Source organism: Pseudopipra pipra, chromosome 11, assembly GCF_036250125.1.
Source record: "Pseudopipra pipra isolate bDixPip1 chromosome 11, bDixPip1.hap1, whole genome shotgun sequence".
Lineage (NCBI taxonomy): Eukaryota > Metazoa > Chordata > Aves > Passeriformes > Pipridae > Pseudopipra > Pseudopipra pipra.
In genome coordinates, this window is record NC_087559.1 from 18,388,686 (window position 1) to 18,416,154 (window position 27,469).

The 27,469-nt window shown below is 39.4% G+C and overlaps 2 protein-coding genes across 3 annotated transcripts in view; one reads left to right on the forward strand and one right to left on the reverse strand.

Annotated features, from left to right (window-relative positions):
- The window catches only part of SYN2 (synapsin II), a 178,070-nt gene that overhangs the window by 84,943 nt on the left and 65,658 nt on the right, over positions 1-27,469 (forward strand). For both annotated transcript variants that reach the window (XM_064667988.1, XM_064667987.1), the window contains exon 5: positions 419-508. In XM_064667988.1, the coding sequence (XP_064524058.1) occupies positions 419-508 (90 nt within the window). The remainder of the gene's footprint in view (positions 1-418; positions 509-27,469) is intronic.
- Positions 78-27,216, reverse strand: TIMP4 (TIMP metallopeptidase inhibitor 4). The gene is made up of 5 exons (XM_064667989.1): positions 26,851-27,216; positions 12,622-12,719; positions 7,489-7,603; positions 6,688-6,812; positions 78-6,548 (listed from the first exon to the last, which is right to left on the reverse strand). The coding sequence occupies exons 1-5, from the start codon at positions 26,978-26,980 to the stop codon at positions 6,351-6,353; spliced, it is 666 nt and encodes a 221-aa protein (XP_064524059.1). The 5' UTR covers positions 26,981-27,216; the 3' UTR covers positions 78-6,350.

The following is a 27,469-nucleotide window of genomic DNA, read 5'->3' on the forward strand; positions in this document are numbered from 1 at the left end:
GTTTCAATGTCAGGGGGGTACCAGACACTAAATTAATGATAAACCTGGTTTTTATATTAAAGACAGTAGAAAAGGTGAAGTTATAATGATTTTATTATCAGTATTAAAATCAGTTTAAAATATATAGACAATGAGATATCTGAAACCCAGTGTTCCAGTATATTTCATTTTCTGTACCTGTGAGGACTTAACTCTTAGAGATGTTGTTCGGTGTTGATCTCTACATGAAATCCCAGTTTGGATGGATTAAAAAGGTGTGTGGGGGAAAGAGGAGTAGAAAGGCCACGTGTACTGGGCGTGTGGATTTGCTGAGTTTATGAAACACCAAAGACAAGAAGCAAAACGACAGTATGAGATCATTTGGGTATAATGTGGTTTCTCTCCTAAGCTTTCTGTTTTGTTTTGCTTTATTTTGCAGTTTGCCCAGCTGGTGTCTGTCTACAAAACTTTGGGTCCCGAGAAGTTCCCTTTAATCGAGCAAACGTTCTACCCAAATCACAAGGAAATGGTAGGTGCAAATAGCAACACTAAATACACTTCCTGTCTGTGTAAAGCAATAACTGTAACACACTGGTCCTTTTTCCCATTTACTGTCCATTTTAAAAGCCATGTGGAAAGCTTTCAGGGGGATGAGACTGAGTGACCACTTGAAAGCATTGTGATGGTGAGCTGGAGGATTCTCAGATGGGAAGGCAGTAATTTTTCAGCTAACCAGCTTCACATCTTGAAGAGATTAAATGCTGATAAAGACAGTGAACAACCGTTAAAGTGCAAGAGTTACTTCTCTGGTTTGTTTTCACCCCAGTCCTTTATGATATGTTCAAAGTGTTTATTGTCTTTGGAGATGATGCACAAGGCTGTGTGTAGATTAGTGTGGAGCTTTGAATTCACCTAAAGTCAGGGTGGTTTTTATTTGTGATCTTCATGTACCTGAGCCAACATTGATTCCCAGTCCCTTACAGACATAAATGCATTCTTAAAAATAACACAAATGACCTTTACTCATGACCTGTGTTATGCTGCCGTCATTCTTTTCTTATTTTTCTTAGGATTTCTAATCAGAAATTCTTTCCTGAGTATATTTCTCGAGAGGAAACACTGAGAGAGACTAGAGAGAGGCTCTTTGCTGATTGAATAGCCTGGCAGAGAAGCATCAATTATTGTAGAATCTAATCCATTCAGTATACGTCCCACAGCTGGGATTCAAGTACTGCAGCAAGGTCAGGATATATCTGTGAGTCAGCTGTTTGTGCAAGGTCCCTAAGCTGTCATTGCTGTGAGTCTGTCCTGAGACTCTGGCTGGCACTTGGTTAGCATAGGTGGGACCTCAGGTAAGCCCCGGGAACAGCAGGTGACTGAGATCCCTTCTGAACTCTTCCTTCTCCCACATCTGCCTCATCCTTGGGTAACAAACAGTATGGAGCAGTTCTGCTGTATTTTTTGCAAGAGTACCAGGATGGCTCTTCATCCTGCTTTTCCAGTTCTCTCTGGTTCCTTTGGATTATGAATTCACAGATGTTTCCACTTCTCTTGTCATATATGACACTTCCGAGAGGAGATTTCACCACAGTGAGGTGGCACACAGAGGTTTCATAGAGCCAAAGGTACTGATTTGGAGCAGCAGGTCTAAATTTTGTCCCAGACAGTCAGATCTTTCCAGAGGGAAAGGGGGTTCTGTTGATGGATCTGTCAGGAAAATATACAATGCACAGGAAGTGTTTTTTGCCTTAGGCATTCCTTCGTGACCGGCAGAGAGGCAGAACCACATCTCATTTTGCAAGATGCTTTTTTAAATAGTGATAAGTTTTTAGATCTGTTTTCCTGAGAATATCTAAGATATTCTTATCTGGTTTGTCATTTCCTGCTTGCAGTTTACTGTTCTTTCTTCGTTATTTTATCGTCTATTCAGGCCCCCCAGGGAACTGGCCATGGCATCTCACCAAGCCTGTCAGAATTCAAGGAGCATCTGGATGGTGCTCTTGGGTGTATGGTTTAGTTGTAGGCAGTCCTGTGGGACTCCATGACCCTTAACTGGAGATAGCCTATGATTTTATTGAAAAAGCAAGTATTTTGAATGCATTGCTAAATTGCAGTACATAGAAACAAAGAGCATATCCTATAATTTTGGGGCAAGAATTAATGTTTTAGATTTATAAGTTTATATGGCATATTTTGCTGTGGAGTATAACAACTGTGTCAGTGCTTCCCCCCCTTTGTTCCCCTATATGCTCATTAAAGTCTAAGCTGCTAAGTTATTTGCCTTTTGTTTGAACTTTTGAATGTTGTTCTCCACAGCTGAGTAATCTTCTTTACATATTTTATGTAATGAATGTTAATCTAGAGAAAATTAACACGTTTGGGTATTACATTGCCATATGTGGCTTACAAGTGCTGCAATAACTGACTCTGATGGGGCTCATTTCTTTGGTTTTATTCCTTCTGAAGAAAGGATTTGGAACTCTGTGGCTTGGGAAATAATGAGGCAACATGGTACAAGATAACACTGTGTTCAGATTTCTAGAATGGGTTCTAAGATGGTCTGGATACCAGTCTTCTGTTGCTGAACTGAAAACATATCATGCTATTTATTTTTTGTTTCATTTTTTTGAACCCTTTAATAACAGCTGGCCTCATTTGCTTATACAGAATTCAGAAATTATGGTTTAAAATATTTTTTCTGTAGTTCCTCTTGTGTTTGCTCCTTCCTTTCTTATTCCTTAAGGGGAAACCTTAGGGAGCTCTCCCTCCCCTGCAGTGCAAACCAGCCCAGGGGCGATGGGGGAGCAGGAGAAAGCCTCAAGTCTCTGGGAATGGAGGGCTCAGCTGAGCGTGCCAGAGGTGTGCCTGTGTTGGGCTTTCCTCTGCTTCTTTCACACTCTACTGACAGTTTGTGCCGAGTCTTTAGCCAGCAAAAAAAGGTAAATAAACAAAGATGCCATTCTTTTGTGTAAAAATGGAGCTGCTTTAATGAAACACTTTTTGAAACAGAAACATTCATCCCAGACTGATTATACAAAACGCTGTAAGGCTTTTGAACTCATTGGTAGTTGAGTCATATCTCCAGCCTTTCCCTCAGTAATTAGTTCCCTTTATTTCACTATATTCCCACCTCTTATGTTCTCTGTCATGAAAAAAAAGACAGCATGGCTTTTTCAACAGAATTGTTGAACAATTTAATTAAAACTTAACTGGAACATTGAGAAAAAGCCAGCAATATTCAAGGTGGTGTTTCTTCCCCATTGATCTGTACAATCTCCCTTCTCTCTTCTATTCCCTAATCTTATCATAAGTTGTGTGAGTCATTTTCAAATTAGAATCAAGTGTTGTGCCAGGCTATATTCCTGCTCTAACCTTTCATATAAACACATACGTTTTCAAGAAGTAAAAATAAAGTGTTGTAAAAATAATCCGCCGTGGATAATATATCAATGCCACTACAGTAAAAACCTTGATAGGAAAATAACATATTGATGATGCCACATCGTAGTCAAGCCTTTTCATAATCTTTCTCAGTGCTGAATCTCAGGGAAAATAAAAACTCGTTCTGAGAGGGGTTTTTGTAAAGCTTTGCTTGCCATATTTATTGACACGAGGGAGAAAAATAATCTTTGTGCCACCCGTCGTGGTGAGTTTGTTCAGATTTATGCTCAGCCAGAAATCAAAGTCAACAGCCACTAACTGTGAAACACCTCATGTGGGATATTTTATGGCAGGACAAATATAAAATGTGTTTAAAACTAATTATGGCATACAATTTGTATTACAGTCTGTTCATAAATATAAAAGAAAACCTTTACTTGTACAAGGCACACAAAGAAGACAATCTGTGTCGGGTGAGTTGAGTTTAAGGTTTAGTTACTCTAAAACTGAAAGAGAAACAGAACTATGTTGAGTTAAAAAGCAGAAAATATCTGTTTACTGCAGAGTGCTGTCCAAAAGACAGCATCACATCAAAATGGATTTGGAAACAAATGCTACACTGGACGTATATTGAATAATAATCAGCCCTGTGCTTGACTCAGACACTGTGTGGTTATTAAGCTCTCATGGGCTTCTCTAGGAATTGTTCTGATTTGACATGAGGAAATAAGGCCTGGCTTTAAGTCTTTCTTCAAATTAGTAATATAAATGCACAGCACTGCCAATATTTTCACTGCAATATCAATTCTTTCTGGAAGAAGTGAAGCCGTTTTATTCTTTTTATTTCATTTATATAAGTAGCCATAGTAAATCTATGGTCCAAATGAATAGTGTTTGGTAATTTTAGTTTTGTCTTTATAAAAACATGGTGGTTTAATTTAGGATTGTAAATTAAAATAACAAAACTGATTTACAGTGCATAAAAAGTGAAACATTGACTTTTATATATTATAGGACATATATTCCTGAAAGAAACAATGACATGCCTTCCTGTTGGCCTTGCACCATTTGCATTTCATTGGAAATGTATAAATTTAGCCCCAGAAAAAGAAAACAACGATATTTATTCTCAGAAGAGCGTTTTGAAACCTATCCTTTTAATATGCATTTGTGCAATAGTCAAAATAAACATTAAAAAGGTGAAAATAGGTCACAAAAATAATTTGTGCAGTGAGGTTTCTTTCAGGTCTCTGTTATTTATCCAGTGCATCATACCTTAGTTTGTTTGTTCTATGTTGCATGGGACTTGCTGAATTTCATGGCCAAACTACTACCTCATTGAATTGAATGACATGAGAGATGTCTGTGCGCTTAAAGATGTGCACATATTATTTGCAAGTTCAAGTCCCAGTGGTTTTATTAGGAGTCTACAGCAAACAGATTTGAGGAACTATTTGGAAAACCCTTGAGCAATAATGTGGTGGCTCTGACTGAGCCCCCAGGCTGGGAATGTCACCCTGGGGTTAACAGGAGCCAGTAAAGGATGTTAACCCTTTAAATAGACCTGATCCAACCAAATGAGAGCTGAACTGTCTAAATCTCTGCCTGTGTTCTAAAGTCTCATGTAAGGAACACTCAAGAGTAATTCTAGACAAAATTGGAATGAAGTGAAAGAAATCCAATATAGAAAATTGGGGAGAGTAAAATACAGCAGAGATGGCAGCTATCAGAGATTCCCACCCTGCCTGAGGGTTCTGCCCCAGTTTCTGGGACACAAGGAGCTGGACAACTGTCTGAACTTTGGCATTTACTGAAATAGTTTCTGAAATTTCACCGCTGTGAATTGAATTACTTTTGTAAACTTAGATATGTGTGAGATTAGCTACTAGCTACAGGAATCAATTTAGAAAAGTTAAGGCATTAAAAAAATAAAAGGCAAAATGTGTCGTAACGCTTCTCTAGTACAAGTTCACGAGCAGCCAAATTCACTGTGACAGACTACAATAGGTATTCATGAATGAAAAATCATTAAATATGATCAAATATTTGAGAGCTTTCAGAAATCACTTGCTGTGTAAGTGCAGTATCTATTGCATATGTTTTCACATGAGTTTCTAAAGCCAAGGCTTTTAACAGTGCTGGAATACAATGACCTGGTCACATATTGAGAGAGGCATTAGCAAGTGCTGCAGCTGCCCTGAGGGTGGACAAGTTTTCTGTAAATATGAGCAGTTTCAGCCTATCATCATTTGTGTTGGTTCCATGAATTGCTGAAGCATTAGAAGATCTGACTTTTCTTTCAGCAAGGTGTGGCTAGTCCATAGGAATGCTGAGTTGGGAAGAGGCTTTTGTATATCAAGGCTGTTTCTTAGCTTAGTTATCACTGAATGTTACAACTCCATAGATAAAGAAAGCTGTGACATAAGGAATATACAAAATGTGGAGCACAGATTGTTTTAATCCCAGAAGTGTTCAACTTGTTTCAACAGGTAAGGAAATATTTGTGAATCTTTTTTTTTAATAGCACATTGTTATAATACTTTACATATACACTGTACAATAATTCTTTTGCATCAAAGACTTTCATACAGAAAAAAAATAGTTCTATAAAACATTCCGTAGTTCATTGGAAAGATTTGGAATACAACACGGGGTGCTCTCAATCTGTAGGTTATCAAACGGGGGACAAATTCTGGCAACTCTTTTGTTCTTGTACATTCATATTGGCAAAGGGAACCTGTTATGCCTTGGAGGACACAGAGGAGCTTTCTCAGCTCAAGCCTCTGTGCAAAGCATAACAGCACAGAGTAGGTACCCCCAGGAGGTTTGTCCCTTGTCTTACGCCAGTGCCAGTCCCACAGACTGGGACTTTACAGGACAATTTGTTTGTGTTTCTAAGCAACAGATACATTAGACGATGGCAGTTCAAAGCTGGGAGCGGGCAGTGGTGGATGGAATGAGACTCCAAGGCTTTTTAGGAAGTGCTTGTTTTAAGGTTCGCTGATATCAATGAACTCTTTCTCGGGGGGGGGCCCACCTCGGTACCAGCTGCAGGTGCCATCACTCCTCTTGATGCAGGCGTAGTGCTTGGCTTGGTGCCCGTAGAGCTTCCTCTCGATCAGCCAGTCTGTCCAGAGGCACTCGTTGGGGGCAGTGATGGAGCAGGGCACCATGTAGCAGGTGGTTATCTGTGGGAAACAGTGCATTGCTTTAGCACCTCGCAGCTTTCCTTAAAATGCTGTTTATAAGAGAACAGTACCCACTACTGCAAGCTGCTGGTGCCTGTCAGGTGGCTCCACCACAGGCACTGTTTTGTTCTGTACTCACCTTGCAGCCACAGCCCATTTGATATCTCTGATTCAGACTCTTCTTTTGAGACAAGGATAAATCATCCCATGGTTCAATGTAGTTGCACAAATGGATGAGGACTTTGCCATCACTTAAAATTTGGCCTGCAGCGTGGAAAACACAAAATATAAGCCAAACAATTAAAAGTGTTTTCTAAATACTAAACCAGAAGTGTAAGAATACCTCAAGTTTTTTACTAATTGCACCAGGTTAGTCATACTTAACATTTTTTAAAAATTAATTTAATCATAACAGAGAGAATATTCTTCTGACTGCATGCTGTATAAACGTAAAAGATTTAAGAAGGATATTTTTCAAAAGATACCAATAATCTGCCAGCAAGAGATGGATGCAAATGTTAAACAAGATTTTAGGACTCTATAAAAAAATTTGTAGTTCCTTAGTACGCCAGATCTGCACCGGCATAGCATGTGTTGTCTCATTATGCGTGTGTGCATTCCTGGGGAAATCAGTACTGTTGGTTTTAATCAAGTAATAATGGCATAGTTCTTTCTATTTACTAATTATTACTGACCTTCGCTTCCTTTGGAACTACTTTAAGATTGTTGGATGAAGGATGGAAAACATGGAAGATCACACTATAACTACAGCTTAACACAATTTGTACATCTCATCGTATTTGTGTTTAGTACATACATACATTCCTTTTTAACAAGGGCTGGCATGTTTTAGCAAATTCAATCTAAGCAGTTACTTCTGGTTTTACAGGTACATTAGTTGTCACAGAATAGGCTGAGTTGGAAGGGCCCCATATTTTACCTGTCAGAAGATACTGTTTTTTGTTGTTGGCTTCTAATTTCACTCCACAGAGTGACGAATCAAAAGGGGTGTAGACATACTGGACATCCTTGAGCTTTTCAAATCCTTTAAACATCTGAAAATTAATAGAAACAGAAAGTCAGTCGTGGGGAAAAACCATGAAAGAACAGTTGCAAACAGCAGCTGAAAGAAATAGATGGTCTCTTTAAGGAAGGCTCCAAAGTCTAAAATTCAGTGAGAAAACACCAACAATTAGACCCTTTCAATTCACTGAATAAAACATTTCCAAGAGTTTTAGAAGGAAATTAGGTAGTTCTTCATTTTTTAAATTATAGGTTTTAAAATGTGCTTTTTCAGTGTTTTTAATGGATTGTTAAAGCTTTCCCTTCCATTTATATTCTACTGTCATGTTCCATTTAAGGAGCAATCAGAGACATCAATCATCTCAACCTTGGTGCTGCAGCATCATAAGATGCAAATGTTTCTCAGTATATTAGTATGGGAAATTTTCTCTTCATCAGTGTAATGGTGGGTATCTCCTGGGACATTAAACATGCTGAGGAACTTAGTATTGTTCTTCTATTTGGTCACTAAAGCAAGCTGGTTTTCCATATCCAGAGTTCTGATCCGTGGGACCTTCTCAAATAACTGTTGGAAAATGGGATCCAGCTCTTAGGTTTTACAGGACCAAAATGGATAGATCAGGATCAAAGCAGTTTTCAGAGTGGCTGCTCCTCAGTCAGCGTTTTCAACTGCAAAAGAAATCTTTACAATAAGCCATTAAAAGATCCAAACAAGTTTCGCTGTGCCCCAACGTGAGAAGGCTCAGCCTCAGAAGGGTCAGCCTGTCATCACCTTCCGTGACATCACCAAACCCAGTGGCCTGGGGTGACATCATGGCACGTGGTGACAGCTGGGGACAATGGCAGGACTCACAACTCCCCAGGGCAGCTCTCCCAGTTGCAGCTGGTGTCACTGGAAAATGTGTTTGTGTTTTACTCAAGTTCTCCCAGGAGATTTAAATAGCACGGGGCGCTAGAAAACACGCTGTAATATGTTGGTTTTTCTGAAGCCTTATTTATGGAAGGAAAAGAGCCAACGTTGTCACCAGGCTCCGGGTCCAAAAATATTAAATGTGACTTGAAACACTTAAGTAAAAAAAACCAAACAGACTGAACCAAAGCAAAACACAAACCAAACTGGTATCCTGTACAGAGCAGCAGAGAAAATCACAAGAACCCTCTGTAATGATGAGGAAAATGTGCCTAATTTTATTAGAGTAAAAGAAGTCTGGTGCGGCAGCCCAGCACAGAAGTTCATCCCTTGATCTCAAATAACTTAAGAGGCATTATGCAGGCAACACAAATTGATTTATTTATTAAAACCCCTCAACAAACAGAGCAAAATATAATAGAGGTCTAGTTAGTATTTAAATGAGATTGATGTTTGTTTTGTTGCAGGTTTTTTGGTTGCTTGGTTGGGATGGTTTTTTTGAAGTTGCAGTCTGACTTATCTTAGGTTTTGACCTATATATTTGTTAAAGCATTTATTAAGAATATAATCTTCTGCTTAACTCAGTCAATTGTATTTGATCTTCTCAAAAGTATTCTCTCATCTCCTGAAAGCTTGGATATTTCTCTGTGGTTTGATTTCCACTGTGCACATTTGGGCTCCTGATAGGGCTTCACTGAGGTAGGAAAACAGGATGAGGAACTGGGGGAACAGAGAGGTGTGAGCCTGGTGCTAACATCTATCTTTACACTGTCCTTGTCTTCCTGATGGGTGTAACCAAGATCAGCACACAGCCAGGGCTTTAAAATTTTAAAATACTCCTTTTTAAAAAACCATCTGTATTACTTCCAGTGTCTCAGGCATGTTTCTGTTCTAGTAATTACATTCTTCTATCTTCTTTCTTCTCTAAGGTTTTTCAACTATATCATGGCTTATTTTCTTAGCTTTATATAGTGATTAATATCTAGTTTTAAAACTGCAGGTGTCACTGTAAAGTGTAGATACCTTCATGTTTAGCTTGAATATCTCCTCATATTCCCACTGGGAGTGACCCCACCCCTTGGAAAAGCAGTCTGGTTCTCTCAGAGGGTTTCCATCCATGCGCCTCGTGAAAAATAGTTAGCAATTTTGTTTATACTTGTTTAATTTGGTAAAAACTGTTGATTTCACGTATCTAGTCATGGCACTGTTTTAATGTGTAGCTGGCTCCTTGGGGCAAGTGCGATGACCAAGTCAGTCACGATAATATTATATAGACACATATTCAATTGCATATAAATCACGTATTATCTCCTCTCTTTAGTATAATGCTGTAAATAAGAACAGCAATTGAAAAAATTTATGGCTTCTCGATATGCCAACCTATCTCTATAAAATCAATAAAGCCCCTTGTTATTATTTCTAGAAATTAATATCAAAAGAATGTTTAATATTTCTGACTAAAATAGCAGTGTTTTCATGTGAAGCCTAATGCATGGGATTTAAAATAACAGGAATATAATTTTTGTAACAGGGTTACCATAAGCAAGCCACACTACTGTTACATGTCAAACAGCCCAGAGAGCCCAGAGCAGAGAAACAGCACCATTTTGCTGAATTTTCAGTTGCAGTAAAATGTAACCTTCACAGATTCTGTGTTCCTTTTCCAAGAGGGGAGAAGAACTGATGAGGGAAGTGTGAATATGTGAGTAGCCTAAAAAGTATTCACCAAAACTCACACGGAGTTGATAATCGTATTTTAGTTCAATGCATCTTTTAGCTCAAAAGAGATGATTAGAGAGTCTGTTCTTCCTTTCTGTGCTATATAAACAAATTCTTAGCCTATCCGCCATCCTGCACGTGTTCCTGCATAGGATTAGCCCCAAGCCCGTGGGCAGTGCCACTGGCCATTCCAAGGGCCCTGCAGTTTGTCCTTCGGGTCATCAGGAGAAAGGGCTCTGGAGCACTCAGAGAAGAAAGACTGTAACAGTGAACAGAGAATATTCGACCCTTTGACGTGCACTGTTGATTTAGATTCTTTTAAATGTTATCACCTGAGGTGAGAAATGGTGTGATCAAGTTAATTGCTGTAGCCAGCAAGTTCTCAGTTACCCAGGAGTGTGGCCACCGACCCAGGAGGCTCCATCTGAGGATCTCTGCCCAGCTATTTCTGTGCCATTACTAGTCAGGCTGAGAGCTGTCCCATTCCATTGAGATGGCCAAATCTGGCTGGCTTTGTACACCATTATATTTTTTTATTGATTATTTTACATTTACCAAATGTTTATAGGCACGAGCTATTTAAAATTCCTCACTCTTTTTACTTTTGTGACGTGGTGAGTGCTTTACAGTGTAAACAATTTTCTGTTAAACTTCTGTTAATTTAAATGTATTTCTCAGTAATTTTTCAGTAGGCTCGGTCATGTTCAATTTTTGCCCACACACCAACTCTGAATTACATGCCTAGAACATAACAGGTTGCCTCACTCTTTAACTCTGCTGTGGGATTTATCAGGCACAGTTGCCTTTATGGGCTTTTTTCAGTTCCACAGGTCACAGAGCTCCTGTGTGCTTTCACGCTCTGTGGGGTGGAGATTTCAAACCAAAGTCCTTCCATTTAGGCTGGTCAGTGCCTGGAGCAGGGACCTGGGTCCCAAGGCAGCTGAGTGCCAGGGAAGGCTCGGCTCCTGCCTCCTCTGAACTCCTCTGGCCAGAGGAAAGAATTTGAAGGGTGGGACAATTCAGACCCATTTGTTAGTCTAATGTTTCATGTAATAATGTAGGGCATCTTTTATTAGAAAATAGATCTCTCTGGTTTGTCCAGTCCTAGTTGATTTGCCTTCTGAAGCTGACTGGGATTAAATAAACATCTCTAACTGATGCTGAGTTTTGAATAGGCCTCCACTTGTGAAAAATAGGGAGAAACTCCAGAACAGCTTCGATATACAAATGTATTTCAGAGATTTCAGTGTACTATTACTGAAGTACAGGATTATAGACTGGAAATAATCATTCAGACTAGACTTCTCGCTGTTCTTGTTTGTGCTGAAGCGTAAGATGATTTGTATTTCTATAAAATTACTGAAGTGTTGCCGAGGAGCAATAGAACATTAAAGTGCTAATGGGGGGAAGGAGAATTCCTCTGGTATTTATGTGCTTATTTCTGTAAAGAAACATTTGAATATATCCTTAGTATTTAAGAAGACAGAAAGTGGCAGATTGTGAAGAGCTTTGGAGTTTGTTTTAGCAATGTAAAGACTGGCTTGTTGAAATTGCTTTAAAACCTTAACAGAAGTTGTGTGTGATAACCATCCTTATTTACCGTAGATTTTTCTCAGTAGATCCTGTGAGGGGATCTACTGATATAGCTTGAATGATTGAATTTTCTTTCAAAAGCATGTAGCTATTCATAAGGATTTTCTTAAGTGTTCCAGCAAGTGTAAAAGTGCAAATAATATAAAACAATGTTCAGTGAAAAATGAGAGGTGAAACTGCCTGGAAAACAAACCAACCAACCAACCAAACCACCCCACTAATGCACACTCACACACGTAAATTTAGAGAGACTATTTTTTGTGTATTCCAGAAACAGGTAGATCATGATTATTTTAACATCAGTGAGAGTTCAACAGTGACTTGAAGGGGACCAAGATGCATCTTCTTAAAGTGCATTAATGAATATATCCCCCTGCTGGAGCTGAACAAATAATGGAAAAATCCTGTGAGATTCTGAATGACTGTGTCTTTTGGTGCCCCCACTTGGTGTTTGCTTCCCTAGCAACTTTCATAAAAATGGAGTTTGGTTTGTATTAATATGAGGGAAGGACTCCTGTTCCTGCAAATATCCCTATTCACTGTGAACATAGGGCCTTGCTCTTTTAGACTCTTTCCAAGTCATCTTTAAGCAATTGTGAATAATAAAATTGTCATCAAAATATCATTATTTGACAAACAGCTCCTGAATGTCAGAACAGCCTTCTGCTTTTTCCTTTTGCATTTTTTTTAAACCCTCCTTTGATTTATTCTGTGTAGTTCACCCAGGTCTAATTGGGTCTTTTTCAGCTTCCAGCATTTTAGGCTAAACTAGTCATATACAGAGGTTATGACCATTGAATTTCAAAAGAGCAGAGTGATTCCATGTACCTTTATTTGTTTGATTTCATACCGGATCATTTTGTGGGTATCAAGGGGATCATCACTGGCAGGAACCACCTTTTCACTGGATATTTTTGCTCGAATCACTGTAACAGAGAGAAAGATTTAAATGCAAATAAGCACGTGCCTCATTTTGCAAGCAAAACCAAAAATTATCTTGATAGATTTTAGCATTGTTTTGACACTTTAGCTAGAATTAAGGCTCTTACTATAAGATCACTACCTTAAGTTAACTCCTGAAAATAAAAATAAATGGGCTGCCTGTGATGTAAATCTGAATTCCCATGAATCTGGAAATCTGATTGATGTTACCACTCAGTTTTGACAAAAACTCTCCATCAAAATCTTTGAAAGACTTGAATCCCATAGAATGTTACAAAATACCCATCATTACAATCAGTGTGGAAAGGGACACTTCTGTTGATGACAGAAGAATTGTTGATCAATTAAATAGACTTGAAGTAACACTGAAAACCTGTGCCAGACAAAATGAAAGCATTGATTTTATGCATAAAATCAGAAGTCAAGAATAGACTTTTATTTGCTTTTCTGAAGCTTAACAAAGCACATCATCAGTTGTGTAAACCTGTATAAACCAATTCCTCCCTCTTTTGACACACTTTATTTCCTGTTCTTTAATCAAGGAAAGTATGAGATTTAATGAAAGAAGAAATTGATTGTTCTCCTCTCTTTGTTTGGGGCATCTCTCTTGTGTATGATGTTTAAAATATGCCAGGACTATTAGGCACAGCGAATAATAAGGTTCTAAGAATATGGTATATGGCCAAAATCCCTCTGGGGACTTCTATCCCCCCAAATTATTGAGCATCCTATTTTTGCTCTGTTCTGGGTGGTGACTCCTGCAGCTCCTCTGCAGGTGAGGGGCTTGTAAAACAAACAATCTGTGCCTGCATGGACAGACACTGGCAAAGGCCAGAGTAGAGGAAAATTTTTGTGACATCGAAATCATGCTTTTCCAAAAAAACCTCATATTTATCATATCTAAAGGAAAAGAATAAAAAACACAGATTGAAACCCAGCCAGGCAGAGGTCAGTCCCACCTCATCACGGGCAATTCTCATTTCCTTGCTCATTAGCAGAGCAAAGTCGATGTAATAACCAACGTGATACAGATACCTCCAGCTTCAAAGCTCAGGTCCTCTATCTTTTGGCACAGTCATCCCTCCTCCCAAGCCATTTAAACTCTTTTTAAGGAGCATTTGAGACTTATGGATTGGAAGGAAAGAGTTCTTTTGAATCTGAGCGGCAGATTCCTCATTTCACATGGTAAGTGGCAGCGTCTCTTTAATCATCTGCAGATGTGCTGTGTTCCCACAAATTAACAGTGTGTCTTCAGAGCTTTGATCTAATTCCAGAGGAAAAGTGTTGTGGATTGTGTGTACTACACTGCTAGCAAGGACAAATTAGAATCATGTTTTGTTTTCTTTCCATCATTACTGCTTTAAAAAAGGTTTTCTCATTAAAGAGTCTGTTCAATATTGAAGGTAAGGCCTGAGAAAACAGGATTGAGCTCCATTATTTTCCCAGTACCATAACATGGTTTATATGCAGGAAATCTTTTCCTGCCTACTCAATGCAAACATTTTTAGGATAATTAAAACGACGTTCCCCCTTGTGTTTGATGTTGAAACATTAGTAGTTTTCCTATTTTTATTAAATTCTACTTGTTAGCATCTGAGAGGAACATTACAGATGATCACTGATGGCTGCAGGGGTCTCCATGGAGTTGTGAGAAGCTGAAACCAACATTCTGGGGGTTGTCATTAAGAGATCTCTTACTGGATGTGTAGAAGAAAATGAAAAGTATTTTTGTGTTGTGTGTGTTTCATTCATTTGTTTAAGAGAAAGCTTCCAGATGGCAAAGGAAAACCAAATTGAGCTTTGGATTTTTTTTTTTAACAGTAAGAAAGTTTTATTATTACAGGATGTCTAAATTTCTAGTTATTTGGATTTTACTCTTCTGTTCTCCTGAAACCAGATTCAGATTCACACAGATCTTTTGGGGCCTTTTAATCCTGCTCGGTTTTCTTTTTTCCTGTGCATTAATATTTTTTTTCAATTGATGTCGTCTAGCTGTCTCCTGAAACCTCTGATTCATGTGGTTGCTTCTGTTTTTAACCACAAGCACTTCCTGATGGAGCATTCCTGGGCCTGGCCATCTCCCTCTCCTCACTCGTGGTCCAGAGGGTGGTCAGGACTCAGGATTCCTCTGAGTCTACACTTCTTTTCAAGACATGGTTTCAAGTATTCCGTGGCTGTCTTGGCTTCTCCTCTGTGTGAATGAGAACAGCCTCTGGTTGTTTAGTGTAATAATATCATTTTATCTGTCAGGCAGTTATTGGTTCCTTATGAGGAATTTGCATATATGGAACACATATGCATAGCCTTGATATTCCAATGCCAGTAATCCCGTCGGCCTCAGATTTGTTCTGCACTGAAAATACAGACTGTTTTGCAAAAGACTTCACCCTGATATTTCAGTAGGGGGATGTAGCTTTTCCGTGGAATTCATATGCTGTAAATCAACTTTGATAAAATTTAAACTTTTCTGCCTACTTTGTAGTTGCTGGTTGTTGTGGGAACCGAACCGAGAGGGAGTGAATGTGAGTTATAGGAGACCAGTGCTCTGTTTAGTAAATCAGCTTGGCTCTTGGGCAGTCAGTGTTACAGGTGTGTTAGGAATAGGATTCCTTCTTTCCTCAGTAATAATAAACCTCTTCCAGCCATCTCTACATGTATGAAAGGTCATTTTGAACTGGATAAAAGACAGAACTTACTAGGTATAACATCAGATATATTTGTGTTTAATACAGCTAGGATAAAAGGGTTGAGGTTTATACAATCCAAAATTGTTTATATATAATAAGAACAGAAAGATATTAAGTGCATGTTTCCTAAAGCGGGGTGATTTCCCTCTGAAATAAGCTACACTAATTAATACCTGTAAATAATCGGCACCATCACTTTGTGTGTTAGAGATTTCTATGATCATGAGGAAGTACTTACACTAAGGGCTTTTTTATAAGAAGTTCACTGCCACGAGACTGATTTTACCCCACTACAGAGGCAAACACAAGGAAATACGATTCAAGAGAAAAGACACAAAGAACTGGAGAGCCCATACCAAGGCACAGATAGAGCTGGAATCTGAACAGAGCAAATACTTGCACTTTGTGCACTGAAATTCATATGTTTCCTAAAAGTAGTATCTTTTTAGACTGTTGAGTTATTTCTAAGGCAGTAACAGAGGGAAACCTCTTGATTGAAGAATTACTCTCATTGTTACAAGTTAGAATTATGAAATAATATGTTCTGTATTATAATATTTTATATAGTATTACTGTACTTAAACAAGTGGTAAGATTATGTTACTTAACCTTCTGGTTGCAGTCCCAGTGTTTGAAGACAGGCAACTTTGCTCAACTAAAGTAATCATTTATATATTGGGATAAACTACTTGGAAATACCTAAAGCCTGCAGTACAGTGGTGGTGGTGCCACAAGGTTACGTTGCAGCCAGAACAAAACTCAGCCAAGAGTTGTCTATTAACAAATCCTCACAAGCAAAGGACAGGGGATTGCCTTCAGGTGTTTAGTGTAGGATTAAAAAAAAAAAAGAAGGAATTTTATTAACACCCTGTCACTTGTTGTATACAATGCTAAAATCTGTGTATTCTGTAAGAGAAGACTGGGGACGTATCGGATAATGAGATTTCCAGCAGTGCCCATCTTCAGTCTGGGAGGTGAATTAATGGAGAGGATTCAGTGTGAGACCAGAGAGGAACCTTGAATTCCCAGGAGGAACTGTAATTAATTCCTTCTTGTCACAAAATAGCTGCTCCAGGTGCAATGCCTGTATTCAGCATTACCTGGCCACCATGTCTGGAGGCAGATCAGATTTGCCTCCAGTTTAACTCAGGCGTCTCTCACTGGCCAAAAATTTAAATGTGAACAACCAGAAAGCAAACTAACTAAAAGTCTGTGGGCAGAACTGGCCTCGTCTGCTGTATTCACCTAAAGTCAAGTTATGGTAAAATAATGCAAAGAGCCCAAGAAAAACTCCATAGAGAAGGTGTAGCCACACTATTTCATTGACCTCATTTGCATCTAGAGGCCATAGGTACTGTACCCTCTATATTATGGTCCAGTCTGAAATGCTCTTGGTCTCTTGAAGAATAATACTGGCAAGAAATGCTCTCAGAGCTGCCAAGGAACCTGAGAACACAATGTAGAATACTTGTGTTTCATGAGTACAGAGATATGACCAAAGAAATTTATTCTTCAGATAGGGAACTAGACTTTCCTGCAGAGAGGGGAAAGAGTCAGCAGGCAAGGAGAATGAATGATCAACCTCAAAAAAGAACAGGAATCTGCACAGAATTTGTCACAACAGACAAAAATTAATGAACCCACTTAAAGCAATACTGCACAAGATAGAATAGATAAAAATCTTGGATAGAATTCTAAGTAAAATATGGTCTATTGGCCGCTGATTTGTATTGCCTAAAAAATCCCAAAATAGACAAGAAGTTGTAGGAGTCTTCTTCTGTAATTTAGAGCCACTGTCCCATGTGTACCGCATTACCACTCTCCCTTTCTCTGCCATCTGTTTGACTCAGTTGTTCACACTTCCTTGCCACATTTACTTATGGTAAAGCTTTGAGTCTCACCAATGAAGAAAGCAAATTAACCTGCTTAAATATTCATGTACTATGTATTCATGGATATGGAAAATATTATAATTTCTCAAAATACGTATGAAATGAAGAAAGGAGCAGTGGCGATACAGAAGGAGCATTGTAACTGCTTGAAACTCATAGGTATCACTAATGTTTCCAAAAGAAGGCAATTTGTCCAAAAGGAGGCAAAAGTTATGGACTGATTGACATTAAAATAAGTCATTTAATACCCAATATATACTTCTACATACACACTGAATTTTTAAAGCAGATTATTTTAGAGACTTTAGAAAGTTTGGGGAGAATGAAGGTTTTCTTACACTTGTGTTTCAGTATTTGATTTGCCTATGTTGGCTTCCAAAACGATTGGCAGTAGTGCCATCTCAGTCATTTGAAATCTCTACAAGAGAGGTGTGTGAAATACAGAGGATGTACCTGTTCTGTGTGTAGGTACTTGAGCATTCACTTACTATTCCCTCAGTAAGGGAGGAAGTGTAGCCATTGGGATGATGAGAAATTGGGGGAATCTCTGCGTGTGTTCCATACGTCCCTGGGAGCAGGGATTGTGGCTGCTGTGTTTTCATGCAACAAAGCAATGAGTAACACTATTATGTGCCAGTACCGTGAGGATATTATGGATCAGTAAGCTGTCCTTAACTTGAACTGTTTAAAGCCTTTTCAAAGCAAGTCTCTGAACTGCAAATATTCTGGTTTCTCTGTTCTTGCTGAAGGATTTGCCAACTACAGTCTCATAAAAATGCCATTATTTTTTATCTTGTTCCCACTTGTATTTTTTTTTTCATTTTTCTCTACTCTGAGTCCAAAAAAAGGCTCTGCTAGGGCTGGAGCTCCATTTACACATTTTGGGTTGAGGTTGTCTGTACTGCATAAAAAAGGTTTGTACTCTACGTTTGCAAAAGCTCCGCTACTTTTTATTGCTTCAGGTATTTGCTTTTCAGCCTGGGGGCATGTGAATCCTTATCTTTATTTCCAGTAAGCAGCCTGAGCTGAACTCAGGCAACTTGCACTTTTGCAAAGTAATTCGTGTTTGTTTGGATCTTTCAGAATCTGGTAGTTATGAATTCACTGGAACACTTCCAGTCATCCAGAGACCACCTCTGCCATGACTGTCCAAATGCTTTACCACCAATTAGTTTTGTTTTGGGTTTTTTAATCAAAATTTGCTGGCTGCCATCATCACCTGTGAAAAATTGTTTGTAGTATTCATTCTTTTTGCTTGCTTTCTTTGCTTTTGATGCTTTACAACATCAAGGAGACTGCAACAATTCTTTTGCAGTGTTAATTTGTGAATTATTTCACGAGTTTTTAATTGTTTCAGACTTCAGTAGAGAGAGAGATGTTTACTTCAGGATATCCACTGAGATTCTAGTCCACTTTGATTCTTTTGGGAAAGGAAACCTAACATTAATCCCTGTACTTTTTTGAGAATCAGTCAGTGTTGAATGTTCTTTGAATGATCTTTAAACAGCTAAAAAGGAACAAATGTGTTTAGCAAATGGCTCATCTGTCAATTTATCTTTCAACAGGACAGATCAGCAAACAGTAGTTTCACTTCCCAGCTGTAACTCAACTCAGATGTTTGAAGCTGTGGTACTAAGTTCAATTCTAGATGCAAACAGAATGAGCAGCAACAAAGATGGCCCAATTCTGAGAAAAAATTCTTCTCCTGTGGGCTTGCAGGATGGATTTCTTATCTGTAAGTCTACATTGTCAATATTCACTCTTCCTCCACAACTCCTAGACCCAAAATCAAGGAATCTTTTGTTCAAAAGATGTTTTGCTAGTTAGGACATAAAGGCAATTTCATTTTTCCCTGCTTAGTCTTTTAGTTTCCTGATATTCCATCAATAAATGCTTATAGCCATCTGTAAGATAACTAAATCATCAGTGCAGTACTTAACTGAACCACAGTTTCTGAAATCACAAGAAATCAGAAAAGGAGAACTTTTTGGACTATTTGGACACAAGTGGTTTGATCTGTAAACAAAGAGCTTGTTGAAGAATGTGACTGTAACAGTAGCATAATTTTCCCCTTTATTCTATGGAAAGCCATGTATGGATGAGTATTGCCTGGTCTTAGTGGTGTATCCAGTTACATGAGAAGTGTGGTGAGATCAGAATCATATCTGTAACTGAGAAACCAAAGCCTTTGAGTGAAGGTTTGTCACGTGGGCTAAAAAGAACCTCATTGTAATCTTTGAAAAACCTATGAGTATTTTCAAAATTGATTAAACAGATACCTAGGATTTTTTTATCACCATTTGATATGGATGTTAATTTGCACTGTATTATATTTCAATGTAAATGCTTTGCAGAATTTGGTTACTCTTAAGTGTTTTATTAACACAGATCTGTGCTATTCTGCATCCAAACTGCATTTCCATTTGAGGCTTTCAGAATGTAGAAGGTCCATATTTAAGCTCATTAGGACTCTCAGGTAGGTCAGGATTTTGTGGATCTCTGTGTTTTTGGCTCAGGATGCAAAAATTCCTTGTGTTGAAGGCAAGAGTTGATTGGGTTTGGCTTCCTTGTTAAACCAGAAGATTATGTGGTGGTTTTTTTTTTTTTTAATTAGAAGAATACATTCCATTTATGAGAGTGAAGTCTTAAAATCTAGTTTTTATAAACTTTCAAATAGAAGAGGTAAGTGTATTTTTAACAGACGTATGGTATTCTTTTAACTTAAATATTACCTAAAAACTACCATGATTTCCTAATGTTGTTCAAGGTCAGTTTTATTTTTCTGCACTGTTTTTACAGCTGCTGCTCATGTTACCAGAAATATTTCTCTCTACTTTGCAAGCCTCAAATACCACATCATTTGACTAGTAATCAACATCTGCCTAATTTCAGCTGAAGAATAACACTCCCTTTCTGTTCTGAAGTCTGTAGAACAACATACATGATGTTATTGTGGATTTCCAGTCACAGTGGCCTGGCCCTTCCTCCGGGCGGAAGAAACCCCACATTGCTGAGATACTTTTTAATGAGAAAGTTAGGGATTAAAGTTGGGAGAATAATAGGATTAAGAGTTTTACAGTCTTTCATGTTCTGTTTCATCATATTTAGTCTTTGTTTCTAGGCTTGAATTTTGTTTTCCAGCTGGTGTGTGTAGAATGTTGTTTTTGAAAGGATGGGGTTTAGTTTCCCGGCACTACAACACATGCTTTTCAATAAAAGTAACTTAATTTCTTAGCTTTCTTATCCTGCATTAAGAACACACTCAGCAACAAGTTGGTGTTACTGAGTTCTGAATCAGGCAACCAGCTTAATTCTTCTGAGATTTTATTCTACTGCACAATAGCCAGCTTTGCTTTTTTTCACTAAAACTAAATTATGTTACGGTTTTCAGCTACATTCAAATTGACAGGAATGTCAATCCAGTGGATTTGGCTCCTTAAAAATCTGTACTGTTGTTCAGTTTTGTGATGCCACTGCGTTTCACCACTATGACTTTGAACTGTTGGGAACAATGCCATGAAAAGCCAAGCAGAGGGAAGGAGGACGACTGCATTTTTCCCAGATTGAGCCCCATTTTCCTGTTTAAGTAGCAGGGTTTTGAAGAGCAGTCATCTACAGAACATGGGAAATATTTCGTAGAGTTGCATGCTATTGGCATGCTAAGTCTTTAATTCAGAGCTGAGAAAGTAACTTCCCAAGGACTTTTGAAGTAAGTGTTTGCTTCTATCCTAAACCCTCAAGCAGGTGTAGAGTTACTTGTAGGTCTTATTCAGGTCTTATTCTTTCTGCTCCCAAACAGGAGATTCAGTCTGGGTCCTAGGAAGCTGTTTCACTAACATTTTGTTAAATGTCAGCTGCAAATGGAAGGACTCACTGCTATTCCCGTGGCAGCACTCCAGCAATTCATGGAATAGGAACGTTGAGGTGCTTCACTGGACATGCAGCTAGACAGGTACAAACACATGGAGTTGTAAGTAGTGATTAACTCCACAGCATCTCCGCAGTCAGAGCAGCCAGTTTATGGTATTTTTGAAAGCATTTAGAAGTTTCAGGCGATGATGCCAAGAAATTTATATGTACTGCAATTATGCCTTAATTGTAATCCGCAGGCATTTGTACCAGTGATGGGCCTTTGCAGGGTGGCAGGTGTTTTTTCTTCACTCTAAATGCATCAGCATTTACTACTTTAAACTAAATAACTTATTAGGATTCACGTTGTCCAGGGTTTTTTAAATTTTATTTGAAAATTCTATTAATTTATATAAAAGTATATATAAGAAACAAGTAATAAAAATTACTCTATGTTTCTTCTTTGATAGCCAAAATAGATGAAAAATGGGTTGAAATGTCTATTTCTCAATAATTTTTGTTAATGAACTCAATATTTGTCATGTAAAAAAAAGTGGGCATAGGGAAGAGTGACTGTTAATGACTCCTACCTACCAACACTGCTTTCTGAGCACTAATGGGACACATAGGACTGGAACTCCACTTCCCTCAGCCCCTTGCTGAGGACATAATATTATCAACCCCTGTGCATTAAACCTGCCAAATATGAATAACATTAGTTTTGAGATTAATATAATTTCTAGCTTGTTTTAAGAGGATTGATTGGTTAATATAATTAAAGCTCTGAAGATACAGCTCTGACAGCATGCTCCTTCCATGGCACTCATGCAGTCTCACCACTTCTTTTTTCATAATAATCCTTGCAAGAACCATGCTCAGGTGCAGTGCTTTGCCTGTTCTTTGAGACAGAACTAGAACAGCACTTCTGTCCTTGAATTCACAATTCTTGGAGTAAAAACTCATCTTCCATTCCTGTGGGGGACCCCTGAGAAATAAGAAAATGCATATTCTTTTCCAGTCAGTGACAGGTTACTCTAGAAATGCATTATGGTCACTGATTTCCACTCTAGAGCTCTGTTTGGTAGGACAATAATATAAATGCAGGTCGTACACCAGGTGCCATCAGTTTTCCATGTCATGGCCAAGTCCAGAAGGCTGTAGACAACTCTAAGACGTGAGCTGTGACCCCAGGGCTGTCGGGGTGTCTGGAAGAGTCACCTGTGACTCCGGGTCCTGCCAGGGTCTCCCACAGCCAGGCTGTCCTGCCCAACCCCCCAAGCAACAGCATCAAGGGTCTACATTTTTATGGGACTCAGCTGAAACCTTCACAGAAGACTGGGGTTTGTTGCATCGTGGTTTTTGGTGGGGTTGTTACTGTCTGTATGAACACTGTACCCCAAAACACGTGAAGGTTGGTGACCTCAATGATAACCTTGTGTCAAACCCCCCACTGAAGGTGCCCATCAACCAGCACGTGCAGTAACCAGACCTGCACAGTCACACTGCTGTGGGAGTAGGGGTGTGGTGAGTGCATATAACACAAAAGAAGTAAGAGTAAAACATAAAAACTGCTTTGATTTCACTGTTCCCCTTTTCTCCCTAACCTGGAAGAAGTACCATCCACATTTCCAATACATTTTCCATTTGTTGATTTTTCCCATCAGGCAAAGTTACTTCCCACACTAATGATGCACAAATTAATCAATTCCAGTACTATTCAAGTATTATATTGCAGAGAGGCAAAATTGTGGGACACTGAGCTCTGAAAGTTTTAATTTGAAATTCAGTAATAAAGAAATAGGATGTTGTAATTTTGTCCCAGAAGAGCTGACTTTGAAAACTTAATCTTGATGTACTTAAAGAAAATTTTTACTGTTATGTTTAAATGTGATTAAAATTTAATATATCATTGGGCACATCTTTACAGTGCTTGATCTCAGTGATCTTGGGAGATTTTAACAGGCTGAAAACGCTGCCAAGCTCCAGCTGTAAAGTTTCCATCGTATTTTGAAACATGTCACTCTTCTGCAAAACTACAGAACTATTCTCTGAAGCTATATTATGTATTTATTGGTACTCCAGATCATTTCTGTTGGACTGTGGTGCCCAATATTCAGTAAAAATATAATTTTTAATATATGCTTAAGAAAAAAACAATAATAAGACAAATAAGAAATCTGACTTTGAGGTTGGGAACTGGTGTTACAGAGCTAAGAAATGCAAAGTGTTTACATATTTATCCTTCTGTCAAAAAAATAACCTTGCTTATGCCTAAGGGAGAAAATCATCATGAATTAGAAGTGCCAGACTTTAGAAAGGTATCAGTGCTCTCCACAAATACCATTTCTCTCTACAGATTGTCTGTTTTGATGTTCTCGCTGGTTTAGAATTGAGGCCAGGAAGCCAAAGTCAGTGGCAAAAGGGAAATTTGTTGTCTTGGCATTGTCTGGTAAACCCAATTGCATCCGTGTTTTGCTCCAGAAAAAACAATTACCAGAAGAATTTTGTTGTATTGGCTTGGCACTATAGTGAAATATTTGAAATATTGATCAGCATATCCTGCCCACATTGCATTTCTGTGAGGAGAAAACCTGGGCATAGGGGTCAGCGCTGACAATTAGCAGTGCAATTAGTGAAAGTTTAATAAACCTCTCCTCTCTATTCCCAGTGAAAGTCCTGTTGGAAAGCAGAGGTGTTTGCTGGGGTCTGAAGGCATCCAGCACATTCTAGGAGGGCCTCAGCACTATTTAAAGGAACACAAGAATGTATCTCCCTTTTTTAACAAAAGGTGTGCATTTCATGGGGCTCAGCACTTCCTGCTGATGAGGAGTTACCTCTGTCTGAAGGGAAATTTAAAACTTCTGAGAAGTTCACGAAAACTGCTCAAATTGGTACAAAATCACATCCTATCAAGGCTACATGGTCAGATGAGCAAACCCAAGGGCAGGTGAATGGCAGGACCGGTGCAACGCTCCTGATTTACTGTTCTTCCCATGGGGTACAACCTTCTAACACCTGTAGGGCTCTGCACTCATCCCTTATTCTAGGTTTAGGCAGCACCTCGTAGGACCAGAAGCTCCCTCTGCCCCCAGGTCTGTCAGGAAGCCCATTATTGCTACCAGGTTACTCAGTTGTGTGGTACCTGTGGCCATTTAGAGAGTAAAGCCACAAAAGCCTCCTAGCCCTAGAAGACAAAAGTGTTGCAGCACTAATCACCTGAACAAAAGGAAAAGTGAAAGAGCTTGTCCTGGATTTAATTAATTTCTCTGCTTGTTTTTTTCCTTGAGTCTCTCTCACAAACACTGAGGTTGATGAGTTGTTCCACACATTCAGTTAGTGGCTCAAGTAAGGTCTGTCAATTCAACCCCCTCCACCTCTGTTTTCACTCCACCCAAATCACAAGTCATCCTAAAGGATATTAAAAATGTTACAGTTATGGAATGAAACTGAGAAATAGCACAGTAACTGGCAAGGGGATGGTTGGTAGCTCCATGAGCAAACCTGAGACTTGTCTCTATTTTTACTGTGGAATCTAGAGACATAGTGTGGGGGGTTTTTTGTTTTTAATAAGATGTTCTAGGGGTGTATTCTGCAAGGAAATACTTGACTATATTTGCGGGTACATAGGTGGATGAACTTAAATGAAAGAAATAACCCATGTCACTGGGTTAGCATTCAGCTCTCTTGGACTTGGGTAGCTGAAGAGTGGCTGTTCCTTTCTTTATCAGTATTTTGGAAGTATGAAAATGTCGAGTCTTTCAGTGTGGTGCTGCTGCCAGGAGAGGTTTGTGATATGTGTCTGCATGGCAGACTTGCTGTTTTACAGTCCCTCTTTAGATGCTGGTGGCCCAAAGACCACAGGTGTGGTCACAAGGCAGAGCTGTGGAGGCACAGCCCTAATTCCCAGGGGATGTGCTGTGTGTGTCCAGGGCTCCAGCCTCATGCTGCCGCTTCCCATGGGCAGTCCCAGCCCACAGCCTGGGGGGAAGGCACAAAGGCTGCTGGCACTGGGATGGAGGAGCTGTCTCTGCCAAGCTGCTTCATGGAGTTTGCTCTCACACAGGGCAGGCAGCTCCACTGGCCTTCTCCAGCTCCTTAAAAGGGATTTTGCTCAGCTTATGCAAAATATTGTGGCCAAAGCAAACCCAGTAAATGCTTAGAGCTGGGTTTATGTGTGTGTATATGCAAATGCATATAGAAAAATATTTATTTATATGAGGAATTACCTTCATCTCTTGTTTTATAATATGTAGAAATGCTATTTTAAAACTACAAATATTGAACAAAGGGATCCTTGACATAAACATTTCTTAGCCAAAAGGTGCAGTTTACTTAAATAGGAATATTTATAGAAGTGAGAGTTTGAGCATCAAGTCCAAACATAGTTTTATTTATTTATATTTAAATACTGAAGATTGCAAAAAAGTAGCATGATATAGCTGCCATTCATAAAATACATCTCAGAATGGGATAAATCTTAAAATATTCATTATGGGCAATCCTCATTAGAGAAGCCATTCTTATGATATATATTGAGTTTCCTCTATACTATAAAATTGTGTATTTAGGAAAATCTCTACATTAAGTCTATTGAAAAACTGTTACTTTCTTATGTACAGACTCATACAGTTAAATGTACACACATACAGTTGAGCTCCTGGTAGCACAGCTTCTATTTCCTTTCACTCCTTAAACAACCCCAAGTGTGTAATGCCTGGCATAGGTAATTTCATGAAAGAGATTGCTTAACATGGGCAGATTAAAAACCAATTTAACTGATGGCCACAAACAGAGCTTAGAGTTTGTAGTGGCCACAAAGATTTTCTGTCAGGGCATAAAAGCAATGAATCAGTATGCAGAAGGTATTGCCTGTCCCATAGAGATGCTAATTCTGTGACACTTTGGAAACTCATGTTCTACATTTACTGTTCACACCCGATGGAAGTTAACCAGCCTTAGCTTGAGCTAATGAAATCAAAAGACTGCAAAGTGTCACATTTTCCCATCCCCATGCACTTTAATTTTGAGATCTTTAGTCTCAAGCACAGTGCTGACTGAATATCATGAAACACATTTGTCCCAAAGGCTGGAAAGTTATATTTATACAGAGCTGCTGTAGCCAGTTTGTCTGCAGAAAATAAAGGGCCTATCACTTTCCTGCTCGAGTATTTTTTGAAAATTCCAGAAAACCCCAAGAATAAATTAAAGAAATTGTAGTTTAGCAGAACAAAGATCAAATGTTTCGGCATGTTGGCACTGGGGACTTTTATTTTGTGAGTTTTTTTGTTTGGGGTTTTTTTCCCACCAAAGTGCTGTAGAAATATCTATATGCACAGTTTACACATAGCAGGCATATTTTAGGTAGAATATTCTCTTACAGATACTGCTAAGAGTAGCCATTTGAAAGCCCGGGTATTCCTCCCTGCGTACTCTAAGTTAGGACCTGAAAGAAGCCGTTTCTCTGTTAGAAATCAGAAAAAGCCGCTCTATAGCACAGCAATTTCAGCAATTTGTAACCACAGAACGCTCTGGGAAAGCAGAACAGCTTCTGGCATACATTTTGCCATAGCCCTCTCTTTAGGAGAGTGGGGTTTTTAAGATCCTGGCAGAGCCCAAGGCACCTGGCGGAGCCGATTCCCCCGGAGCCGGGAATTCCCGTGGGATGCCCCCCGGCCCTCGGGACTCACCCAGAGCCGAGTCGCAGAGGAGCTGCTGCGGGTGCGCGGGGGCACAGCTGCACGATTCCACCAGCGCTGGAATCCCGGGCGTCAGGAGCAGCAGCGCGGAGAACACCACGGTGCTGCCCGCGGGGCTCATGCTGCCCGCGCCGGGGAAGGGCTCCCGGCACCGCGGCTGCGCTTCCAGCGGCTGTGCGCTCCCTGTGGGATCCCTGGGGGATCGGTCCCTGCCGCCCGCAGGGATGTGGGATCGATCCCTGCCGCCCGCACGGATGTGGGATCGATCCCTGCCCGGCTGCTCGCCGGCCCGGGCGCGGAGGGTTCAGGCAAGCCCTCTAATGCTCGCTCGGAGCGTTGGCTCGTGGTAACTCACGCCTGGTTTCCATAGGACCCCTATTTATGGCCCCGACACCGACTCCTAACTCCGCCTTCCCGTAAGAACGAGCGCATCACTGGTGACAGCCCGCGCTTACCTTAGCCAGCTGCGGGCCAGCACAGCTATTAATAATCCAAAACCAGCTGGTACGAGGATCTGAAGCTGATTATATGATTTAGCAGAAGAAAGATTTTATCTTGTTCTAGAAAGTTTCTTTCCAGTTTAGATTTAAAAGCCAGTCCTGCGACCTTC